We start from the raw sequence: 21131 nt of genomic DNA on the forward strand, positions 1-21131 counted from the left end.
ATTGTGCTCCAGACCCTTCCCCAGCTCCGCTGCCTTTCTCTGGACACGTTCCAGCACCTTCCCAAATCCAGGGGCCCAGAACTGGGCACAGCACTCGAGGTGCGGCCCCACCAGTGCTGAGCACGGCGGAGAATCACTGCCCTGCTCCTGGCTCTGGTTCCTCTATCCTCTGCTTCCTCACACTATCCCTGGCACAGGCCACGATGCCACCGGCCTTGGCCACCAAGAAGGGCTTTTTGTCTCCTTTTTCCTTTTTTCCCCTCAGGGAAGCCCTCAGCCGCCCGCCTCCATGGCGGCTGTGGAGCCCCTCAGGGTGACAGCGGGGCGCTGCCCTCCTCCACCTCCTCCTCCTCCTGCAGGCCGGGCACAGCACGGACCCGCTGGGCGCCCGCACCCGGGCGGGGCCGGGCCGGGCCGGGGCCGGGCGCTGGAGGAGGAGGAGGAGGAGGAGGAGGAAGGGGCGGCGCTCGGCTGGGCTGGGCTGGGCTCGGCGCGGCCATCCCCGGGCCCCGCATCGCTGCGTGCGCGGAGCCGCCGCTGCAGCCGGCAGGATGATCGCCGCCCAGCTCCTGGCCTACTACTTCACGGAGCTGAAGGAGGACCAGGTCAAAAAGGTCAGATGGACATCCCTCCGCCCAGGGCCGCCCCCCGCCCACACCTCCTGGGTTTTTTTAATTTTTAAAATTGTTAAAAAAAAATTAATTTTTTTCTCCCCCCGCACGGTTTCGTTGCTTTGTCCCCAGAGCCACCCGGCTGCGGGAGGAAGGAGGGATAACCCCGCGTTTAAACTCTCTAGAGCATCGCCGGTGGAGATGGCAGTGGGGTGTGGGTGATGGATGCACAGCGGCCGGTCAGGCAGGACCTGGGGGCTTTGGCAGTGAGGGATGGGGGCGATGGCTTTTCATGGTTTTCGTCGGCACCAGCATCCCCGGAAAGGGGATTTCCCCTTCTTTCCGAGGATGCCTGGGAGCATCCCCACTCCGGCAGGCGAGGAGCAGGCAGTTTTTGAATTATGTGCCGCTGGAGGATCGGAATTTACAGGAAATGGTTGTCGGCTGTGCTTAAAAAGAAGCATTTCTATAGGCTTCTTTCCCTCCAGCATTAGGAGGTTGCTGCTGTGTGGTTGGCACAGCGCTGGGATCCAGCACTGGCACAAGGAAAAGGGAGCGGGGAACAGGATAAATAAAAACATGGCAGTTAGGTCCTGGCTGAGCATATTGCAGAGCTGTAGGGAGCGGGGAGCCTGGGGCTAGGATGTGGGGACACGAATTGGGAAAATAATTGCAAATGTCGGTGAGTCGGGCTGACGTCAGGAAAGCGAGGCTTCCCCTCTGCCACCTCCTCAGGCGTGCCGTGTGACCCACCTGGGCGTGTGGCTGTGGGCATCCCTAAAATATTTCGGGAAAGCCTCAATGACGGCATTAGTAGTACTGATTTGCAGTGTTCTTGGGGCTTGAGCATCTCCCCAGCAGGAGGAGAGCACCTCATCCATCCCTTTGGGCTGCTGCCTGTGCCTGGGCTGACCTCAGCTCCAGTGTCTGGGTGACCCCTCGTGCCCCGCTCGAGGTGGGCTCAGCCGTGCCCGCTCCTCCCTCGGAGAAAACCCAGCACAGCTTCCCATGGTTACTGCACTTACTCCCTTGCTGCCACACTGCTGGAATTTGGGCTCTCATGAGGAGCCAGAGGCTCAGCCTGCAGCATCCTGCACCTCCTGGCCGCACATCCATGCCTCTCCTATTGCCAGGCCCACTGTGCTCCTTTGCCTGCAGGATTTGTGAGTGCTGCTGCTGGTGCCAGGCGTGCCTGCCCGGCCAGGGCCTTCTCTGTCTCGCTGTGTGTGTTATATTTAGAAGGCCAAGATAAGCACGAGTGTGTGTGGTGGCCGAGGGGAGGCAGAAAGGCTGTGGGGAAGGCACAGAGAAACTCTGTGGTGTTCTGGGGGTTATTTATTGCAGGCTGGTTTGGCACCATGGGGCTGCTATTGTCTGACCGTATGGGAAACCATTTGGCCAGGGAGTTGTAAAGCATTCTTATGGATCAAGCTGGTTTTGTCTGGAAAAGCCAACTAAAAAAATAAAACCCATTTGAAAAGTCAAAAAAGCAGGCTACTGTTTTTAGAGGCTGTAAGACATCTTTTCCTGTTTGTGTCCTTTTGGAACGGATATTGAGCCTCCTCGGTTGTGGCTGTCCTGCGGGGAGGATGTCTGTGGCAGCCAGAGGCTCTGCTGCCCGGCAGCTGCTGGCAGCTGGTGGGCTCCATTCCCTGCTTCCCCGTGGGGCAAAAGTGCTCTTGCTCCACCTCAGCGTGCTGCTGGCGAGGTTTGTGCTCCATCAGTGTGCAGCTCCTAGGGATACGTGCAGGCACGGCTTCATTTCAGGTCCCTCCCTCTCCTCCCGGCTTCCGGGAGAGCAGCACTTTCTGCTGGTACGTGCCTGTGGCTCAGGGCTGCCAAGCAAGGCGTTGTCCCTGCTCTCCCTGCTGCCCCGTGGGGCTCCTGGATGCCGAGGCTGCTCCTCTGCCTCGCTGGTCTGCCACAGCCAGGCTCAGTGCCTGGTGGCACAGCTGGCAGGTCACCTTCAGGATGCTGCTGTGGCTCACAGGGGGGTTGGAAACGGGCTAAAAGTACCGGCGAGCCAAAGCTGAACCTTCTTCTTCTCTTGTGACCTTCTTTTCCTTCTTTTTTTTTTTTTTTTTTTGAATTCTCTTCTCTGAAATGCTCTGCAGCTGCCTTTCCACGGTGGGAAGCCTGTGGAGGGGCATGGATGGGGCTGGTGGTTTCAGGCCCTGAAAGGCATAACCTGTATCTGAGAGCCAGTGCTTCTGTACTGGTTCTGCTGGGTTTGTGGGTGCCCCCTTAAGTTTCAGTGTGGTTTTTTTTTTTTTTTTTAATGTAATTTTTTGAATGTTTTTCAAGATGAGTCCTCGCAAGGTGGAGGTGTAGAGTTGAAGGAAGGGGTTGCTCATCGTGTGAACCCTGTGGCCCCTGCAAGGGAGCATTTTCCAGTGAAATCACTCATAATGGCACTTCCATGCCACCTTAGTGTGCAGCAAGCTGGCAGTGTGTGACGCCCTGCGCTGTGTGAATGCACATGTGGTCCAAGCAGCTTAAATTATCCAGATGTTTTTGCAGACATCTGTCACCTGAATGTTTGTCACATTCTGGGGACAACAGCAGGAGCTCAGCAGCCTGCCTCAGACAGGGGACTTGGCCCAAACTCAGCTGTGGCCCTGATTTCTCTGAAGGGCTGGATCCCATCCTGAGGGGTGAGGGAGACACGGAGGGTGCCTGGCAGCTGTGCCACTGCCCTGTGTGGGGAGAGCTTTGTAAAACTTTGTAAAACTGCCTTTTGTTCCCAGCAGGTTTGTACCTGCCGTAGCTGGCCCCGGCAAAGGGAGCCTCTAGGTGTTGCCTGGTTTCTGTCTGTCAGGGGAACAATATGTTTTTGTTGTCTTACCTGAGTGAAGAAAAGGATCTTGCAGTCCAGGAGGGACATGTAGATGTTTAACCTTGAAAAAATGTGTTGGAATGTAGTATAAAATGTAACAACTCGTATCCAGAAGATCCCTGTATTGGTGACCCGCCCCTATAAAGGCTTTTTAGGAACCGATCTGATAAATCATCAGTAAGCGCAAACAATTTCCAAATGTCTAAACTACTTGTTTTAACCTGCTTTGGCTCCTGATGAATCTTCCTCATGCTGAAAGGAGTATGATTAGCTCTGCAGAAAAATGTTTTCGTGGTGAAGAGTTTTGGCATGAAGTCTGTGTCGGTAAAATAGGTGCTAATGATTTCTGAAATTGTTCTGGGCGTGCTCTCTTCTTGGATACCACTGACTGCTGTCAGTGTCTGGGGATGGAGGCATGTGTTTAAGGAATGGCCCTTAAGTTTAAGCCTTTAGTGCTGCCTGTTTCATTTATAATTATTCACAACTGCTGCAGTGGCTGGATTTTCAGAAACTTCTTTTCCCCAAGTACAAACTGTGTCCTTCCTGTGTGACCAGGAAAAATAACGTGAATGTGGTTCAGACGATGAAATCCTATTTTTAAAAAATTGCTCACAGATTCTGTCTCTGGTTTGTGTTGGTCTCTTTTGAGAAAAAGAGAAAGAAAAGAGAAAAAGAGAAAGAGCTTTGACTGAGCTCTTGGAGGACTCCCATAGTGGCAGTCTGGGAAGATGCCCTTCCTCGGGAGGTGACTCTGAGGTGGCAGCTAAATAAAGGAGTGTTGCTGCTCCTTGTCTGGAATTGTTCCTGCCCTCTGCCATCCCCTGGGAAGGGCTGTACCTGTCTCCCATGGGAGCCTCAGTGGGGCTGCCCCTGTCTGTCCTGGGCAGCCTTTCCACAGCTTCCCCGTGCCCATGGCTGAGATTTGCTTTCTGATCGGCTTTTATTGCCGGCAGAGCAGGGAGTTATTAAACCTCCATCCCATAATCCAGCCTCCAGCCCCCCCTCCTCAAGTTATTTATGGCTGTTTGCTGGGAGTTTTCCCTTGGAGGGCTGCACTTACTCCCTTGCTGCCACACTGCTGGAATGACTAAACCTCTTCCCGCCAGGGAGAAAATAAAAACCTGCCTCTCTTCCCCGCCCCCCCCTTTTTTTTTTTTTTTTTTTTTAAGTTTTCCGTGGTTTTGGAAGCTGTAACACGTAGGAGTGACTTTTTTCAAGCAGAGGCTCGGTGTCCCCGCCCCGGGAATCTCTCTCGGCGGTGGAGATGGATGGCCCGGGTGCCATGCAAAGCCGTGCAGGGGATGCTCCCTGCGTGCAGGAGAGTCCAGCCCAATTATGTAAGGGCGCTGGCAGCGCTCATTGGTCTCTCACGGCAGCAGAAAGAGCCCTCCCTCCCTTTTCCCTCGCTGCTGAGGGCAGCACAGGGGCAGAGGTGGGGAGAATGGGCTCGTCAGTCCTGACTGTGCAAACGCCACAACCTGCGCTCACAGCAGCGCTTTCGGTGAGCGGGAACCCTTCCGCCCTGCTTTTGGGAGGAGGATGCAGCAGTGGGGCTTTGTAGAGGGGTGTATTAGTCTGACTGTGAGTGGTGTTTACTGTAGCTTTCACTGGGAGAGCTGGGGAATCGTCCCTCTGAGCGGCAGCGTGGGCTGCTGAGAGCTCAGTCTGAAAAAGAGGTTGGTTCCTCCCCTCCTTTTAAAGGGAGTATCCTCATGCTCTGACATCATGGCTTTACACACTCTGCTAAAAAAACATGGCAGGGTTTGCCATGAAGGAGAGACCTTGCTTAGCCAGACTCCAGCCTCTGCATCAATCCCCACGGCGTTTGGGGCTGCAGAGAGGGCACATCCCATCCAGGATTTTATTCTTGGAGTGAAAGGATGCCTGTGACTGGCTGTGGTTGTTGCTGTGAAGGGGCTGCTGGCCCATGAGGGCGGCACAGGACACAGCAGGGATGTGGGGATGCTGCCCTGGGGTCTTGCATTTGGCCTCTGTTGCAGAGAACCTGAGCTCAGCTCTTCTACCCTTCAGCTGTACGCCTGCACCGTCACGTCACCGGTTCGTGGGGAAAATGCACGGTCTCATTTCATCGTGGTGTTATCAATCATGGTATTGTTCCTCTGCAAGCAACGACATTGAAAAGTTCACAGCTTGTGCAGCCTCTGGCTGTGTCCCCTGTGGTCCAGGCTTGCCTGGCCCCCAGCCCTGTGGTTGGGGATCAGGCTGGATGCTGTGCCCAGCAGCACTCTCCATGCCTTCTGCCTGTCTGTGTAAATAAGTGCTGGGTCATGGCAGGAGGGTGTCTGGCTCAGGGAGATACTGTCTTTGGGGAGACCTTGAGTAGGGTGGGCAGGAGTGCTTTCTGTATGAGCAATTAGATTGGTGCTGGTTTTATGGCCAGTTTAGGCTTTAATGAGATTTTGATTGCATTTCCTTTGTGAAGGGCATTATTCATCGCTTCCCGTCTCAAAGTCCCTGGTATATGGAGTGCTTGTGTGCCTATGGTTTACATCAAGTGTTTTTTTGTGGCCTTGGTCTTGTAAGACACAAATGCCAGCTTGGAGATGAGCTGTTCTCAGGGCTTCCAGAGCAGCCAAGGAGACACAGGGAGCCTTGGCACAGAGCTGGCCTGGAGTTTAAGATGAGGTGGCTTTTCCAGTTTTGCTGAGGACAGAAAACATGGGCAGGGTTTTATTTTTTGTCTTGCTAAGCTGCAAGCAAAAGTGATCCCAAAGGTGTGGCTTCGATCTGAGCCATTTGTGGAACCAAATTTCCAAGGCAGGTAAAGAAACAAGGCAAGAATAGACTGGCAACTGAGGTAAAAAGGGTGGGAGGTGTGTTTGGCAAGAACCCCTCCAGGCCATGTTGTATTTTTTAGGCATCAAAGCATCTCTCAGTCTTCCTGACAGTGAAGGTGGTTGTAATATTATGGAAAGCAATATTGTTGGAAAACTAGAACTGCCTCCTTTTTCCAAGGAGGTAAAACAAGCCACAAAGGAGAAGTCAACAACTTTTAATTTGATGTTTTGTCATGAGAAGGAAGGTGCCATCTGCTCACAGTCAAGTCTGTCTTTCCAGACCCTCTGGTCATTATAGCTTTGGAGTGGGATAGAGAGAGTGGTCTGCTACACCAAAATAATTTCTCAGCCTGTGATGTAGCCCCAGAACCCCTGTGGCAAGTCCTTCTCAATGTGAGGCTTTAAACACAACACACCCCTGACACCCACATCTCCCCAGCTGGGACAAGGTGCCAAAAGAGGGATTTTTAGCTCCAGCTGTTCAGCTCATGGACACTCAGGAGATCTGAGAAGTTGGGCAAGGGCTGGAGGCAGTGGTCTGAGGCTGTGGGCAGATGGTTTTGTGTGGGAGTGAGGAGGCAAAGTAATGTGGGGCTGTGTTGTGCCGTGGGGAGACAGTAGGAGGGAGCTCACCTCGGAGGCCTTAGACTTGAGCATTCTCCATGACTTTGAGTCAAAAGATAAGGCATGAGGCTGTGTCCTGAGCTTGGCCAGAGCCCTGGGGCCGTGCTGGGGCTGTACACCACCCTTGCAGTGACAGAGAGGGCAGCCCTTGACGCTGGGGTGCTGTGTGTCCCCCCAGATTGACAAGTACCTCTACGCCATGCGGCTCTCGGACGAAACGCTGCTGGACGTCATGGCTCGCTTCAGGAGGGAGATGAAGAACGGCCTCTCCAGGGATTTCAACCCAACAGCCACTGTGAAGATGCTTCCCACCTTTGTGAGGTCCATTCCTGACGGTTCAGGTAAGCAGCTGAGGGTTTGTTTGCCATAGTAAGCACGGTGTGCTTTGTGGGAAATGCACAATGTCCTACCAAGAACAAGAGGGATTTGCTTCCTGGCAAGCCCAGACAGCGTTTCAAAGGCAGCCCCCCCTCTGTGCAGGTCTGTTCCCACAGATGCTGGGAGATTTTGTGATTCCTTTGTCAAAGCCATTTTGATGCCAATGGAAGGGCCCTTCCTAGCAGTCATTCACTATCCCTCAGTACATTTAATCTGAGACCTGTCTGCCAACAGTCAGTACTTCACACAGAATGATTTTTGATTCATGCAGTTCACTCTCATGTGACTTAGAGTCCTAAATACAATGGCTTTTAGTGATGTGCTGTTTCCTTTAACATCTCCTCTTCTTATTTTTTCCCCAGTGGAATTGTGAACCATTACAGGCTGAATTTGAGTTTCCTGGCATTAATTTTGCATTTTGTAGCTTCCTCTTCCAAACTGTCTTGGTGGGAAAACTCACAGAACTTGAGGAGGATGTAGCATGTGACTGCAAAGCTGCTGCTCTGGTGTGCTAAGCTTTTTCCATCTGGATGCAAGGCTCGTTTTTTCCATGCCCACTGTACCAGATAAAAGTGGCACAGACACCAAAAAGGTGTTATGTTGGTAATTGAGACCAAGACTGCCTCTATTGCTTGTTACTTAAAAATTACTATGTGTTTGTAAAAAATACCATATATAGAGTATCTAAATGTATTTATAAACATTATATAATAGTGTTTATTATTTAGTAGTAACACTGGGTTTCCCTCTCATGTAGCATGAGCTGGTTAACTAGTGTGGTGCCTACCTGTGTGCACCAAATTGCAAGAACTGCATAACAGAGGCTTTATTTTTTATTTGAGTTAAAATTGAGAATTTATTGGTGAAAGAACATGAGGCCAGGTGCTTTGTGTAAACTGGTGCTGCTGTCTGGCAGGTGAAAGTCTTTGATAGCTTTGCTTTGCTGTTGCTTTCTGCCATCTCAAGCTTTTAGTTGAGATGTTATTTGCTGTCTGAGGAAAACCAAAGGGAGAATGTATGTGAATCCTCTGTTTCCCTTAATTTAGCACTGCTGGCTGTTATGTTGAAATGTTGTGTTGAAATTTGTCAGCTATTGAGAAAACCAGAAGCTGCCACGCACAGCTGGGTCACAGGCAGAGGTTGCACTCAGGGTTTGCACATGAGGTGACTTGAGGGCTTTTGTGTGGAATCCCAGCATTTCTACTGGCTCCAAAAATCCCTGTTTTTTCATTGATTTGAGTTCATTGGAGTAGTGACTTGTCCCCAGTTCCCTGCTTCATCAGGCACTGCACAGTACCAAACCTGAGCTGCTTGCAGTGAGTCAAATAATTTTGAAAATTGTTCCATTGTGCGATCTGGGAAGGCTTAGAGATGGCCCAGGAAAAGGGGGACCTGCACATGGCCAGAGAAGTGTGAGAAGTTGCTGAGCACTGCTGGGCCCCAGGAGGAGCCAGAGCAGTGAGCAGCCCTGGCTGTGTGTAGGTGTGTCTGTGTGCCAGGGCATTCATTTCACATCATGCATTACACACCTACTTAAAAAAGAACCTTGTGTATTGTGTCCAGGGCACTCAGTTCCTGCTCCTGAGCCTGCCTGGCTCCTGCCAGCCTCTCCAGGCTGGGCACACTGCTGGCAGTGCTTTGCAGCATGGATTACAGCAAGGCAGTGCCTTGCCCAGGACAAGTTCTGTAGAACTCGGTGGTGATCTGTGTGTGTGGGTGGCTAGAGCCCCTTTGGATAGGTGTTAGAAAAGCAGGCAGAGCCATTCCATTCTGCCCCTGAAAGGGCATGTTCTGAGGCTGGGTATGAGCAATGTTTGCTTTGAGGGGGTGTTGTGGCATTTCTTTCCCTGACTCACCCCTGTGTGCCTGTCATGCCTGGCACAGCCATGGCACAGGTGCTGCCAGGACAGGTGTAGAGCCCCTTCCCTCTTCCTCCCAAAGGTTCTGGGGGGCCCTCATGGATGTGGCTGTGTTGATGTGCCCAAAGATGGCAATTTCTGCCTTCAGCTGTCCCTCCGGAAAAGCCAGAGGCTGAAAGCCTGCCCTTTTCTCTGGCCTGTCTCTAATTACTGCCTTGTAAGCTCTTTCCTCTGAGTCCAATTATTATTATGGGAGCTGACTATTCAGAAAAATACTGTTGTTTAGTTTCAGATCTGTGCTTGTGTTCTTTTTCAACAAGGAGTTTGTGAGCAATAATTCTAGAGACTCTGGAGGTGTTGATGTTAGCAGTTTTTTCCCCCCCTTCATTCAGAGTTGTTTAATTTACAAAAGCCATGAGGTTTTTCAGTCCCCAGTGCCCAGAATGGTACCTCAAGCTAATTCAAAATGCTTTCAAAGTCCAGATAAATTCACAGCAGGTTTTGATTGTGCCTTGGTGTTACAAGGCACAGATTAAATGCTGCTACTTGGGTTTAATTCCACAAGTACACTAAGACAAAACTCTAGTTGCATGCAGAATGCTTACACTCTAGTTCAGAGACCTTTTAAAGGGTGAAGGATGATTCTTCATAATTTTTTACCTTGCAATGAGCTTGATGGTGCTGGAAATCAAGCACCCTAACCTGTTAATTTATTTACAAGGAAGGTATTTCAGAAGTGTAGTGTTTGTTTGAGGTAAACACTAAAAAGGGCCATCTGGTCCAGTGTTGATTTTCCCATTAGTTCTTGGAGGTAATGGCTTGCACTCAACAGATGATACCCATAACTTAATGCTTATTTGGGTATTTGGCTTTTAATGAGAAACTTGTGCTCAGTGTTTGACTTCCAGACTGGCTGTGGTGAAGTGGGTTATGAATTTTTTATGCTGAGCCAAATAAAGGGAACTGCATCTCCAGTTTGTGTGTGCTCATGTTTTAAATGACATTTGTACTGGTGCAAAGCAGTGTTTAAAGCCACACTGCTCAGAAACAGGCAGGGAAGCACTGCAAGATCTGTGTTTTGGCAAACTCAACTTGCCCATGTCCTGAGCGGCAAGAAGGACAAGTTGCATTGCAGTGCAGTAAAATTAGGAGGTGTATTAGAAGTTGTGGGCTCCCACTGTAATTTTGCTGTGTTTTTCTGTATGGTGTTTATTGTTCTTTGTGGTTTCTCACATGACAGTGTTTTGTTTCTGTGTTACACTGCAGCCTTGGAAAACCAAAGGGACATTTGTAGTGTGTTTTTGCCTCTCTTGGTCTGCTTCTGTTAAAGACCCTGTCCTGAGGGCCACCTTGTGCAGTTCATCAGCTTTGCTGACTGGGATGAGGCTCTCAGAGGTGCATGGGGTGATGAGGAGGAACAGCTCACTAGGTCAGATTTTAGGAGTTTTGATATGAGATTGGACAGAGTAATCTCAGAGGCAAGTATGGTTCTAGAAATCCTCGTGGATAAATTGCATTCCTGGAATTTTCATGACAGCCTGGGGTCAGAAGGCTCTGGGAGCTGAGTGTGTTTGAGATAACATGTCACAACAATCATCCCAGCTGCTAGAGCTTCTTCCACTTTGAGTTTAGGTAGAAGTGGAAAAATGGCAATGTTAGGAATGGCCTTCAGAAAGTCACAGCTGATGAGGAAGATGATGAGAAAACACCACTGCCTTTGCTCTGCTGCCCTCTGAGCAGCCTCAGTTAGCCTGGGGATGCCATGCACAGACACAAATCCTTGCCAAGAGCCCTGGTGATTATCTGCAGCCTGGACACGCGCTCCTGTGTGGGAAAGCTGTGCACTCTGCTTCCCTAAATATTATCTTTTTGCAGACTTTGACAATCACTGTCTTTGCTCCCTTTTTTGTAGGGCATGAGATAGCACGAGTAGGCCAGGCAAATATGTTTGCCTTGCTCTCCAGGGGTGCCAAAGGTGTCATTCCTCAGATAGCCAGGCCGTGTGCCTGGAGTCTGTGACACTGGAGGGTTCTGGATTGGCTTCAGCTCTCTCCAGCACAGGGGGAGATGGAGGTACCCCAGTTCTTTTCTCCTGGGCAGATGGTAGGAGCTCTGTGCAAGGCATCACACCTGCTGAGTAACTCCTGCAGCAGTACAGGACTGCTGTACTGGGGTTAAAAAAAACAGGGCTGTTTTTTTAAGCTGTCCTTTCTTTGACTTCTCTTATCTGTCTGCAGTTTGCAGTGAATTTCAGCCTTTCTGGACATGAGATGGGGAGGGGTTCCTACTTTCATTACATCAGTGTGTAATTTGGTGATTTTAGAGCAGCCACCATCCACTGTTATTTGCCAAAATGACACAGGTTTATTTACAGCAAAAGGCAGCTTTTCAGTGGTCTGGCATCCCTTCATTTTACTGTCTCTGCTTTCAACATCTCTTTTGGGTCTCTCCTGATATCTTTGCTCTGCCATCTTCATCATGAGATCTGGATACAGACTGTTCACTGTTTTGAATTCAACTTCATTGCAGTTGCCTGTGTATCAGTGGTGGTTGGCATTGCCATTGCACCAGCTTCCTGCTAAATTTAGGGAATCAGACTGATGGAATCAGGTTCAGGTGAGTGCTCTGCAGCTGGCACTGTAGGGACTGGACATTTGCTTCAGTGCTGCGCTTAACCAAGCTTGATATTTCCCAGATTTGTGTTGCATATGATTTTTAATCACTTGTGTCTTGTTTTCCACATAGAGAAAGGAGATTTCATTGCACTGGATCTTGGTGGTTCTTACTTCCGAATCCTCCGGGTGAAGGTGTCGCATGAGAAAAAGCAGACGGTGCAGATGGAAAGTGAGATTTACAATACCCCAGAGGACATCATGCATGGGAGTGGGACACGGGTAAGCACCTCTTCCTTGGCACATCTCTCTGGAGATTAGCTCCTTAGATTTTAGAAAATCCCACGAGACTGAGCTTAGCCAGTTGTACCTGCAGCATGCAGACTGCACCTCAGTGTCAACACTGAAAAGGAATAAGCAGTGTAACAGAGCATGCATGGGTGCTGCAAAGCTGCTGTCATCATGTGGGAGACTTCTGGATAAGAGAGGGGAAAATGGCTTAGAAATAAAAACTCTGGCTTTTATAGTGAACTTACTTTCTGTTAGTACAAATGGAGAGCAGGAAAACAACTTAGTCTTTGTAAGCAGTGAACATGACCAGCCCTGCAATTGTAGTGTTAGATGAGGGGTAGAAATCACCATGACAGCCACATCTCTGTGCTGGCAGTCTGAGCAACTCAGCATTCATGAAAAGTACAAGTACATTGTAAAAAAAAATACGGGAAGCTTGATAGAATGTTTTGGCACAGCTTCACTTAAGTTTTGTTGAGTAATTGAAAGGTTTGTTTTTTGGTTTTTTTTTATGTCTTCCCTGTTCCAAGAGTAGAAAATATTTGTATCCATTCACTTGGATTTCAAATTGAGTTCTTTGAAAGTATTTTTTTTTTTATGAACAGGAAGTGGATTACACTGGCAGATTTGTCTCTGTGTCAGCCTAAGGCAAAACAAGAAATTTTCATTATTGGAAACAGCAAGGTTTCTACACTTTTTATTAGAATGAGGTGCTGTTCAGGAGTGTGAGACCTGCAGGAAACTTAAAGCTTGTTTCAGAAGAATAAGCAAAATAGGAGAAAAAGAAAAGTTATGGGAACAGCATTTCTACCTTTCATATATTTTCTGTAGTCACATTAATACCTTTATTGTCTGTACGTAGTGAGTGTAAGATGGCACTCATGGCTTGTCAGTAGAACTGATAAAAGCATTGCTGTGATACCTGAACCATGGCAGTAAAATAACCTTCTTGCAAGGACTTCTCCTAACCTTTTTGCTTTGGTTTTGGGCCAAAAGGTCATGCAGTGGCTTTGCCACAGGGTGGTTTTGGAGCTGAGCTGAGCTGAGCTGCCTGTGGCTGGCAGGGGCAGGGAAGTTGGGTGGGCTGCTCGGAGGCAGGGTGGCAGCAGGGGTTGTTTGTCCATGGATGGGTGTCAGGAGCTGGAGGCTGACAGGCAGCAGGGATGTCTGTACACCCCAGTGTCTGCCCTGGGGAGGCAAGGCAGGCTGGCTTTAGGGGATTCTGGATGGAGACATGGTAAGGGTGCTAAGGAGGAGCTGGGAAGGGAGACATCAGGTCTGCTTTCTTTCTATGTCTTTGTCATATCTGTGTTTTAATTTTTCAATATCCAAAGGCCATTTGGCTGCTGGGAAGCAGCAGTGTGGAGCTTAGGCTGATAGGCTTTGTCATGGCTTTTAGGCTAAAAGAAAGGTGAGCAAGGCTTCTGCTGACCCCATGGGCACGGTATTGAAGTACCAGGAAAATAAGAGCAGAACTTGGAAGCGTTATCAGAATAGCAGCTGGGTTTGAAGTTGTTCTATGATGATATCCAGTGCTTGCTGTGTGCCTTCAGAGGGAAGCATGGGGGATGCCCAGGAGGCAGACAGGCAGCTGGTGACTTGGTGCTTGTGACTGATGTCTACCCTTGAGGTTTTCTGAAATGTCTGAGCCAGATTTGTGGAATACTTGGACTGAGCTGCCTGTGTAGGGTAGGCTACTAATGATTTCCAGCAAGCTGTGTCATTAAGTTTGCTGAATTACACTCCTAAAGCTTAGTGCCTAATCAGCTTATTGAAAGATTGTGATTTATGGCTTCACATCTCACTAACATGGTTCATTTTGATATTTTCTACTTCACGGCATTCAAACTTCCATTTTTGTCCATCTGTCAGGCATGAGCTCACAGTTTTACCACTCAGAGACAGTTCCCCATCAAAGTCAAGGGCAAAACTCTGATTGACTTCAGCAGTGTAATAGCAAGTCTAAAATTTCTAAGAATCCTATCTCCTGTGCCAGCTCAGTGAATGGGAATGTGCCTGAGACTTGACTTTGGTGTTGCTTTTTTGTGTTCTTCCACTGGAGGTAACTTACAGATTTGTGGCTGTTCTCTGGATCTGAAACTGTGGTTTCCTTGCTCCTTAAATCATCCCCATTGAGGGGCTTGGGCCTGAGCTTGGCACTCCAGTTGCTTGTCCAAATCTCCTGTCTGACAGCCAAATGCATCCTTGTGGAGACCTCAGAGTCCAGCTTGAGCAGGCAGCTTCTTGGTCAGGGGAATTAAACCTGATCTGCTGCTCAGGGTCTCAGGCTGTATTGCCTCAGGTCTATAAATCAGACTGGTCCTTTCCTCTTGGCTGTGGCCACTCTCTGTCCATATTTTTGACATATGATAAAATATTTGGCTCACAGTGTTCCCTACTGCAAATCTGTGGGTAAAAGAAGATTTTGATTTTTCCTTGGTGCACCTTCCCTGCTTTAATGAAATTTTACTGGATCTTTGTAATGTTGCCTCTACTGTCCAGTCAGAGTCATTTGGCACTGGTGAGGTTTGGATGTTAGTATGGGCATGGGCACACACAGTGTGTCTTGAGTCTCCTTAGGAAAAATTTATGAGTGTCAGTGGTAGCAAAACTAATAAATGCCTGTCTTTTTTCTGCTTTTGAGCCATGCCATCCCTCTGTGGTTTATGAACAGCAGTAGCACAGCCAGACTGTGCATCACTGACTAGACACAGCTCCTGTAGTGTCCACATTATGGCTAATGGTTAACTGCATTTGCATCTCATTAGCTGCCCTCCCAGTGTGCTGCTAACTCACACAGGTGGTCTTCAGCAGGTCCTGCCTGGCCTGTGTGGGCAAACACAGCAGGTGCATGGAGCTTTTGGAGTCTGTTGGGAATGCCCAGGAATTTTTTGCATTTAGACTTACAAAGCAGATCCCGTCTTTTCTCTGTGCATTTGTAGTTTGTTGCATGAGAGGGATTTTTGTAACAACATACACAGTCAACATTTCTGCTTCCTGCTCTCTGAACTCCCAAGGGGTTTGAGGTTGGCCCCTGGGTTTTGTTTGTAATCCTGGAAGCAGCTGAAAGTTTAGTAGGACTGAGTATTCAGCAAGATACTTTCAGATGGGAAGCATAATCAAAACACAGACTCCTGCTGTTTCTGTGTTCCTCCTGGAGAAATTGCCATATTTTATTATGTAACTAGTTCTTTTCCTAGTTCCTCTGTCTCTCATCTGGACAGCTGAAAATTGTCTTCCAGAAGTGCAGCAGAGTGCATTGCATTCCCAAGTTGTTTCTCTGCGTGGGCTCAGAAAAATGTCTTTGATTTGCCCAGGGCAATGAATGGCAACATTCTCCCTGGGAAACCACTGTACTTTTCCTTAATCAAATCTGACCTCATTTAAGGCATGAGTTTAAGGTGTTCAGTTTAATTGTAACATTACACACACTGCTTCTTGACCTGCTTTGAAGGACAAAATATTCCTATTCATCCTTTGTAATTGCTGCAGTCTGTCTGTAGTACATTCCTGTCTCTCCAAGACTCTCAATTGTTCTTAATAAAGCTGTGTGGGCTAATTGGAACCAACAGATGTCTTTGTGTACTCCCTCCCAGTTATCCCCAGTCTTCTAGGCAGATTACCTCCTCTCATCCCACCAATGCTGTAGATAGGATTTGTTTCATTTTCTTTGGGTTTTTGTTTTTCAGGGAGTTAAAATGTGAGGCACAGTTATATTCTGGGGCAGGTAGTGACTTGTTAATAGCTTGCCATCCATCTGTGGTAGGGGTCAGTTGAAGGCATGTCTGGCTTTCTGGTGCTGGTAAATACAAATCTGTGGTTTTGTTGTTTCAATTGCTCAGGCTTGATTCCAGCTTTGAGCATTGCACTCTACCTGAGGGGCTTCCAAGGTGGCTCAGTGTGCTTTGTGCCTGCCTGGTTCCTGGCCTGGCTGACAGGGACACAGAGTGCCATGGTCACAGGTGCCATCTGGGTGGGAGTTGGTACCCACAAGCCTGGTGCAGACTGCCTGCATAATTCAACCTTTCAAAAAATGCAGAAAATATCCCCATTTTGGGTTGTTTCTCAGAACATGGAAAATATTTAGATGAATCCCTTGGGTTTCCTTTTTGTTTGTTTTTTGTGTGCTTTAGGCCTAGATATGAGATGATGTTCTTTTGGGTGGCTCCTTCAAAGTGCTGGGTTCTCTGCTCTCAACAATGCTTGAGTGAAGCAGATATTGTCTTCTCTACATCACTGTAAAAGTGCTCCACCTCCTCTGGGACTGGATCCCAAATGTTCTTTGGACTGGTTCCTTCCTGTTATAGAAAGGTTAAAAGAGCATTTTTGTTCTCATCAGATGTTAAGTGGAAGGGTTACAGCAGGCTCGAGAGCCACGAGCCTCTTGTTTCAGGAATTGTTTTTATATGGGTGTAAAAGATGCCTGCAGAATTAGGTGTGTAAAAGGACAGTGCCTTTCATAATGTATTAATTATTAAGGTGTTAATATACCCTGCTTTCATAGCTATGCCATTTATACATCCTTTAAAATCTGGAGAGCTATTTTCCCCTTTCCCCTCACTCAGATCAGTTTTCATATAGAGTTTGAAACATTTTCTCCCTGAAGCTGTATCTCTAATCACGGTGGTTTAATATTTTTCTTACAGCTTTTTGATCATGTTGCTGAATGCCTGGGAGACTTTATGGAGAAACAACAAATCAAAGACAAGAAACTGCCAGTCGGGTTTACATTTTCCTTCCCCTGCCGACAATCCAAGCTAGATGAGGTAAGAAGATTTCACAATTCTCTTAATACACAGAAGAGCTGCCATGTTATTAAAGCAGTATCCCAGACAGGTCTTGTTTTGGGGATAAATGAGTGTTATATTTCACTGTCAGACTGTGTTTGTGTTTATGTTTTTGCCTGGGTAACAAAAGAGGAGGAGACAGCAATGTTTTGTGCTGAGCTCCTCAGTGTTATGGCTTACCCTCTAGACATGGCAGTGGTTTTCCCTGCCTCCTGTGCAGCCTTTTTCCCCTTTCCCCAGGGTGTGGTTGGTGTGAGCCAGCCCAGCAGGGTTTGCTGGGTTTTGCTGCCCCTCACGAGTGCACAGAGATCTGAATCCAGGTGTCTATGCCAAGCAGGATCCTGATCCTGGGCACCAGGGCCACTTGGAAAGGTCACCTGGGGCCAGCCTGCTGCCCAAAGGGATGGGGATAAGCAGCCTGTGCCCTGACTGGTGAGATTCCCATGGCAGGGATGGGGATAAGCAGCCTGTACCCTGCCTGGTGAGAGTCCCATGGCAGGAATGGGGATGCCCTGCCTGGTGAGAGTCCCATGGCAAGGATGGGGATAAACAGCCTGTGCACTCACTGGTGAGATTCCCATGGCAGGAATGGGGATGCACTGCCTGGTGAGATTCCCATGGCAGGGATGGGAATAAGCAGCCTGTGCACTCACTGGTGAGATTCCCATGGCAGGGATGGGGATAAGCAGCCTGTGCCCTGCCTGGTGAGATTCCCATGGCAAGGATGGGGATAAACAGCCTGTGCACTCACTGGTGAGATTCCCATGGCAGGAATGGGGATGCACTGCCTGGTGAGATTCCCATGGCAGGGATGGGGATAAGCAGCCTGTGCACTCACTGGTGAGATTCCCATGGCAAGGATGCTGTGGTGTTTTCCTCCTTTTGCTCCTGTACCACAAATGACTCAGCAGGCTCCCGGTACAGCATTGCCATGGCAACAGTGTAGCAAAGAGTGCAGGAAAGTTAAATCTGCACAAAACACGCAGAGGTTGTCCTGTTAAAGCATGACCTGCTTTTCCAGCTTGCAGGTCTCTAGGTTAGCCTGGTGCAACAGCCCCTCAGATGCTGGTGCTGAGGAGGGCCAGGTGAGGCATGATTTTCATTACATTTCATACTTCTTGGGCAGTGCTGAGAGCTGAACCCAAGGGTGCTGACTAACTCAGGGTCTGAAAGCAGTTCAGAGCAGAGAGCTGCCTTTATCTGCATCAGATCAGAAGAGATGAGTTGATCTTGGGGCAGCTCTCCCACCTGGCTGTGGTGCATGGTGAGGCTCAGGCTCCTGACCACAGCAGAGCCGTGCTGGGGTTGTGGTTGTGAAGTTGAGTTGCCCTTGGGAAGGTTTGCTTAGCCGCATGATGAAAGGTGCTTGTTTGTGGGCTGGTTTGCTCCAGCCAGCTGGGATGGAGTCCTGCTTGTGTGGGGCAGGCAGCACGAGGGGAGCCATGGGGCTCTTGAGCAGTGGCAGAGTGGAGTGGGGTAGTAACGAGACAAGGGTGGGTGTCTCTTGAAGAGAAAAGCCAACAACAAAAAAAATTACTGACAGTTATGCTGATGTGTTTTGAGTGTTTGAAAAATATGTTTTTTCTGGATTCTGTGGGCCAGGTTTGTTCTTGGATTGCTGCTTCTGTGAGGCTGTGCTTGCCTGGGTGCTGTTTTCTGTGCTTGGTGAGCAGAAGGAGACAAGGTGGTCCCTGTTTGCTCCAAGGGTGATAAGATGGGCACTGCATGGTTGGGTCCCACTCAACCCTGCTGCATTCCAAGGGCTCCTTTCTGCTGCCAAGGCTTTGCTGGTGAAGGAAAAATTCCTTCCAGCACAGTGGCCAGTCACGCTGAGAGGAGCTGCTCTTTGCCAGTGTGGTTTGACCAGTTTCTTATAAAAGTTTTGGGAAACAAGGTGCCCTTTTTGCCTATGAAAGCTGTGCCAGCTTTGCCCACAGTTTCCCTGCACAGCAGCACGGGGCTTTGCTGGGTTTCTAAATGGTGCCCACGAGGGCAGCACATTGGCAAAACTTACACAAACTGAGTTTGTGGTCGAGGGGTAGGAGAGTATCTCCTGGTCTGGAAAGAGCTGCCCTGACCCTCTGTTCCCTGTAGCTGTCTCAGTTTGGAGGGAAAATTTGATTTTGAAGCTGAGATATGGGCAAACATACACTTGGGCAATGGCTGCTTGTGCCTACAGGCTTCAGCTTTTTTGGGTTTTAGCTTCTTGGACTCCTGTTGTGGCAGATGTGAATATTGTGGTGGGTATGGAAAGCTGAGCTGGTTTGAGTTGTCTTTCTGTCAGTTGATTACTGTCAATACTCTTTTCTTTCTTTGATTATTATTTACCTGTACACTGAATGCTCTGATTCAGCCAGGAATTATGCAAATAGCAAAAAATCAGTGTAGTCATTACCTTGGGGGATTTGCAGGCTCTTCATGATGGTTTGCAGACAAGGAGTTCAATACCAGGATTTCCTTTTTGATCTGTGCTATAAAGTAGGGATGTGCATTGTTACATCTCCAGTTTTTTCATTTGCCTCAACCCATAAACACATTTAAACAAGCTCAGACAGATGGGACTCCAGGCAGTGAATGTGCAGCAGCCTGATCCCCACTGCAGCTGAATCCTGGACATGCCAACATCATATCCCTGCTCTGTAGTCAGTCCTGTACAGTCAGCTTTTTCTGAAAGCAGTCTATTTCCATGGCCCAAAAGGATTAAATGGTTTTCCAAGAAAAACTGTCGAGGAGTAGCAGGGAGAAGAGTAGGCTGAAAATACAAAATGCAAACACACCATTTTCTAGCAAGGGAGGGGAAAAGGATTTTCCATCTTTCATCTCACTGTAATTAGGCTCTAAGACCACCAATTGTCTCAGGTTGGGTTGTTGGAGGACATGTGAGAAAAGAGACCTGAACATTCATTTGAGGTATAAAATCTTGTTTTTAAGGAAAAAGAAAAAAACCAGTGTGTGTTTTATGTTGAATGTTGCTGTGTTGCTTTCTCAGGGTTTCCTGATAACCTGGACAAAGCGCTTCAAAGCGAGCGGAGTGGAGGGAGCAGACGTCGTGAGGCTGCTCAACAAGGCCATCAAGAAACGTGGGGTAAATTGCACTTCTTCTTCTCTTTTAGCTGTATCTCAGCTTTGGCAGGGACCACTCTTCATGTCACTCACTTGAGCAGGTGTTCTGAGTGGCGGTGGAGCTCTGCTTCCTTGTATGAAAATGCGTGGGTTTGCTGGAGAAATGAGGCGGCGGCAGAGTTGCCGTGTGGAAGCTGTGATTTTCCTCACAGCACAGAGCTGAGTTGCTGTGTCGTGGCTTTTTGCTGGCAACCTTCAGTGATTTTATCACTCTTCAAAAACTCAAGAGGTGCTGTGTGGCAGTGCTGTGGCTTTTCAGTGATACCAACACGTCCCATTCCTGAGGAACTTGTTTCTTGTGGACTGGACTCAGCTGAGTTGTGCACCTGCTGTGCGTGGGAGCAGGAGAGGAGCTGAGCAGAGGAGAAGGGGATTTCAGGCTCAGTGAGCTCTTGCTCCCTGCAGTTTCTCTGTGTTGACTTTATAGAGAGTGAAGGTGACCAGGTTGCTGATTTAAACAAATAAAAAGGCACTGAGCGTGAGAGGGAATGAATTTGAGTTTGCATAATGCTTGCAGCCAGGTCATATGTTGATTACTCAGCATCCAAAAATTCATTGGAAACTGTGAAGTATTTGCTTTCTTTGGGCAGTTGTGGACTCAAGCAAACCTGAATTTTGCCCTCACCAAACAACATTACTGGAGTCAGTTACTATCATTAGACTTGGCAGAATCTCACACACTGGAAAGGAATGGCTGCATGTAATTCATTTAATTACATTATTTTTGTATTAAAATCTTCACTTGAAATAAAACACATTGATGTTTTAAGTGAATCTATAAGAAATATTTTCTAGATTGACACCTCAAGCAACTGCTTCAAATCATTCCATGATGTTTCAGTGCAAATCTCCTTCTCCCTCATGTATAGGCCTTTTCTTTCCTGCCTGTGTGAGAGCAGGGCTGTGCTCTCTAGAGTGATTCTGGTGCTGTTTTATTGCTTGCATTAGTCTGCTCTCACTGCCTTCTTGGGTACGTGGGATGGGGAGCTGGCAGACAGAACAGGGAATATTTTAAAAGATGAGCTATGGTATTCAGACAGATTATTTGTCTCCTGTTCCTTGTGAAACTGGTGAGGAACAGGAGCAGCGTTTTCCAGAGCAGCCCTGTGGCCCAAGCTGTTGGAATTTGAAATGTAGGGAATTCTCAGAACTTTTGGCCTCTAAGTCAAAGTTTAAAATTAAACACAGGATTTGATCTGAGACCTTGAGAAA

At 48.3% G+C, this 21131-nt stretch overlaps 1 protein-coding gene across 1 annotated transcript in view; it reads left to right on the forward strand.

Moving 5' to 3' along the window:
* Window positions 1-484: 484 nt before the first annotated feature.
* HK1 (hexokinase 1) overlaps window positions 485-21131 on the forward strand; it is a 38108-nt gene continuing 17461 nt past the window's right edge. The window contains 5 exon segments of the mRNA XM_036385308.2: window positions 485-614; window positions 7048-7210; window positions 11852-12000; window positions 16656-16775; window positions 19786-19881. Coding sequence (XP_036241201.1) covers window positions 552-614; window positions 7048-7210; window positions 11852-12000; window positions 16656-16775; window positions 19786-19881 — 591 coding nt within the window. The 5' untranslated portion in view covers window positions 485-551.

The sequence above is a fragment of the Molothrus ater genome, chromosome 8 (genome assembly GCF_012460135.2).
Source record: "Molothrus ater isolate BHLD 08-10-18 breed brown headed cowbird chromosome 8, BPBGC_Mater_1.1, whole genome shotgun sequence".
Taxonomy (NCBI): domain Eukaryota; kingdom Metazoa; phylum Chordata; class Aves; order Passeriformes; family Icteridae; genus Molothrus; species Molothrus ater.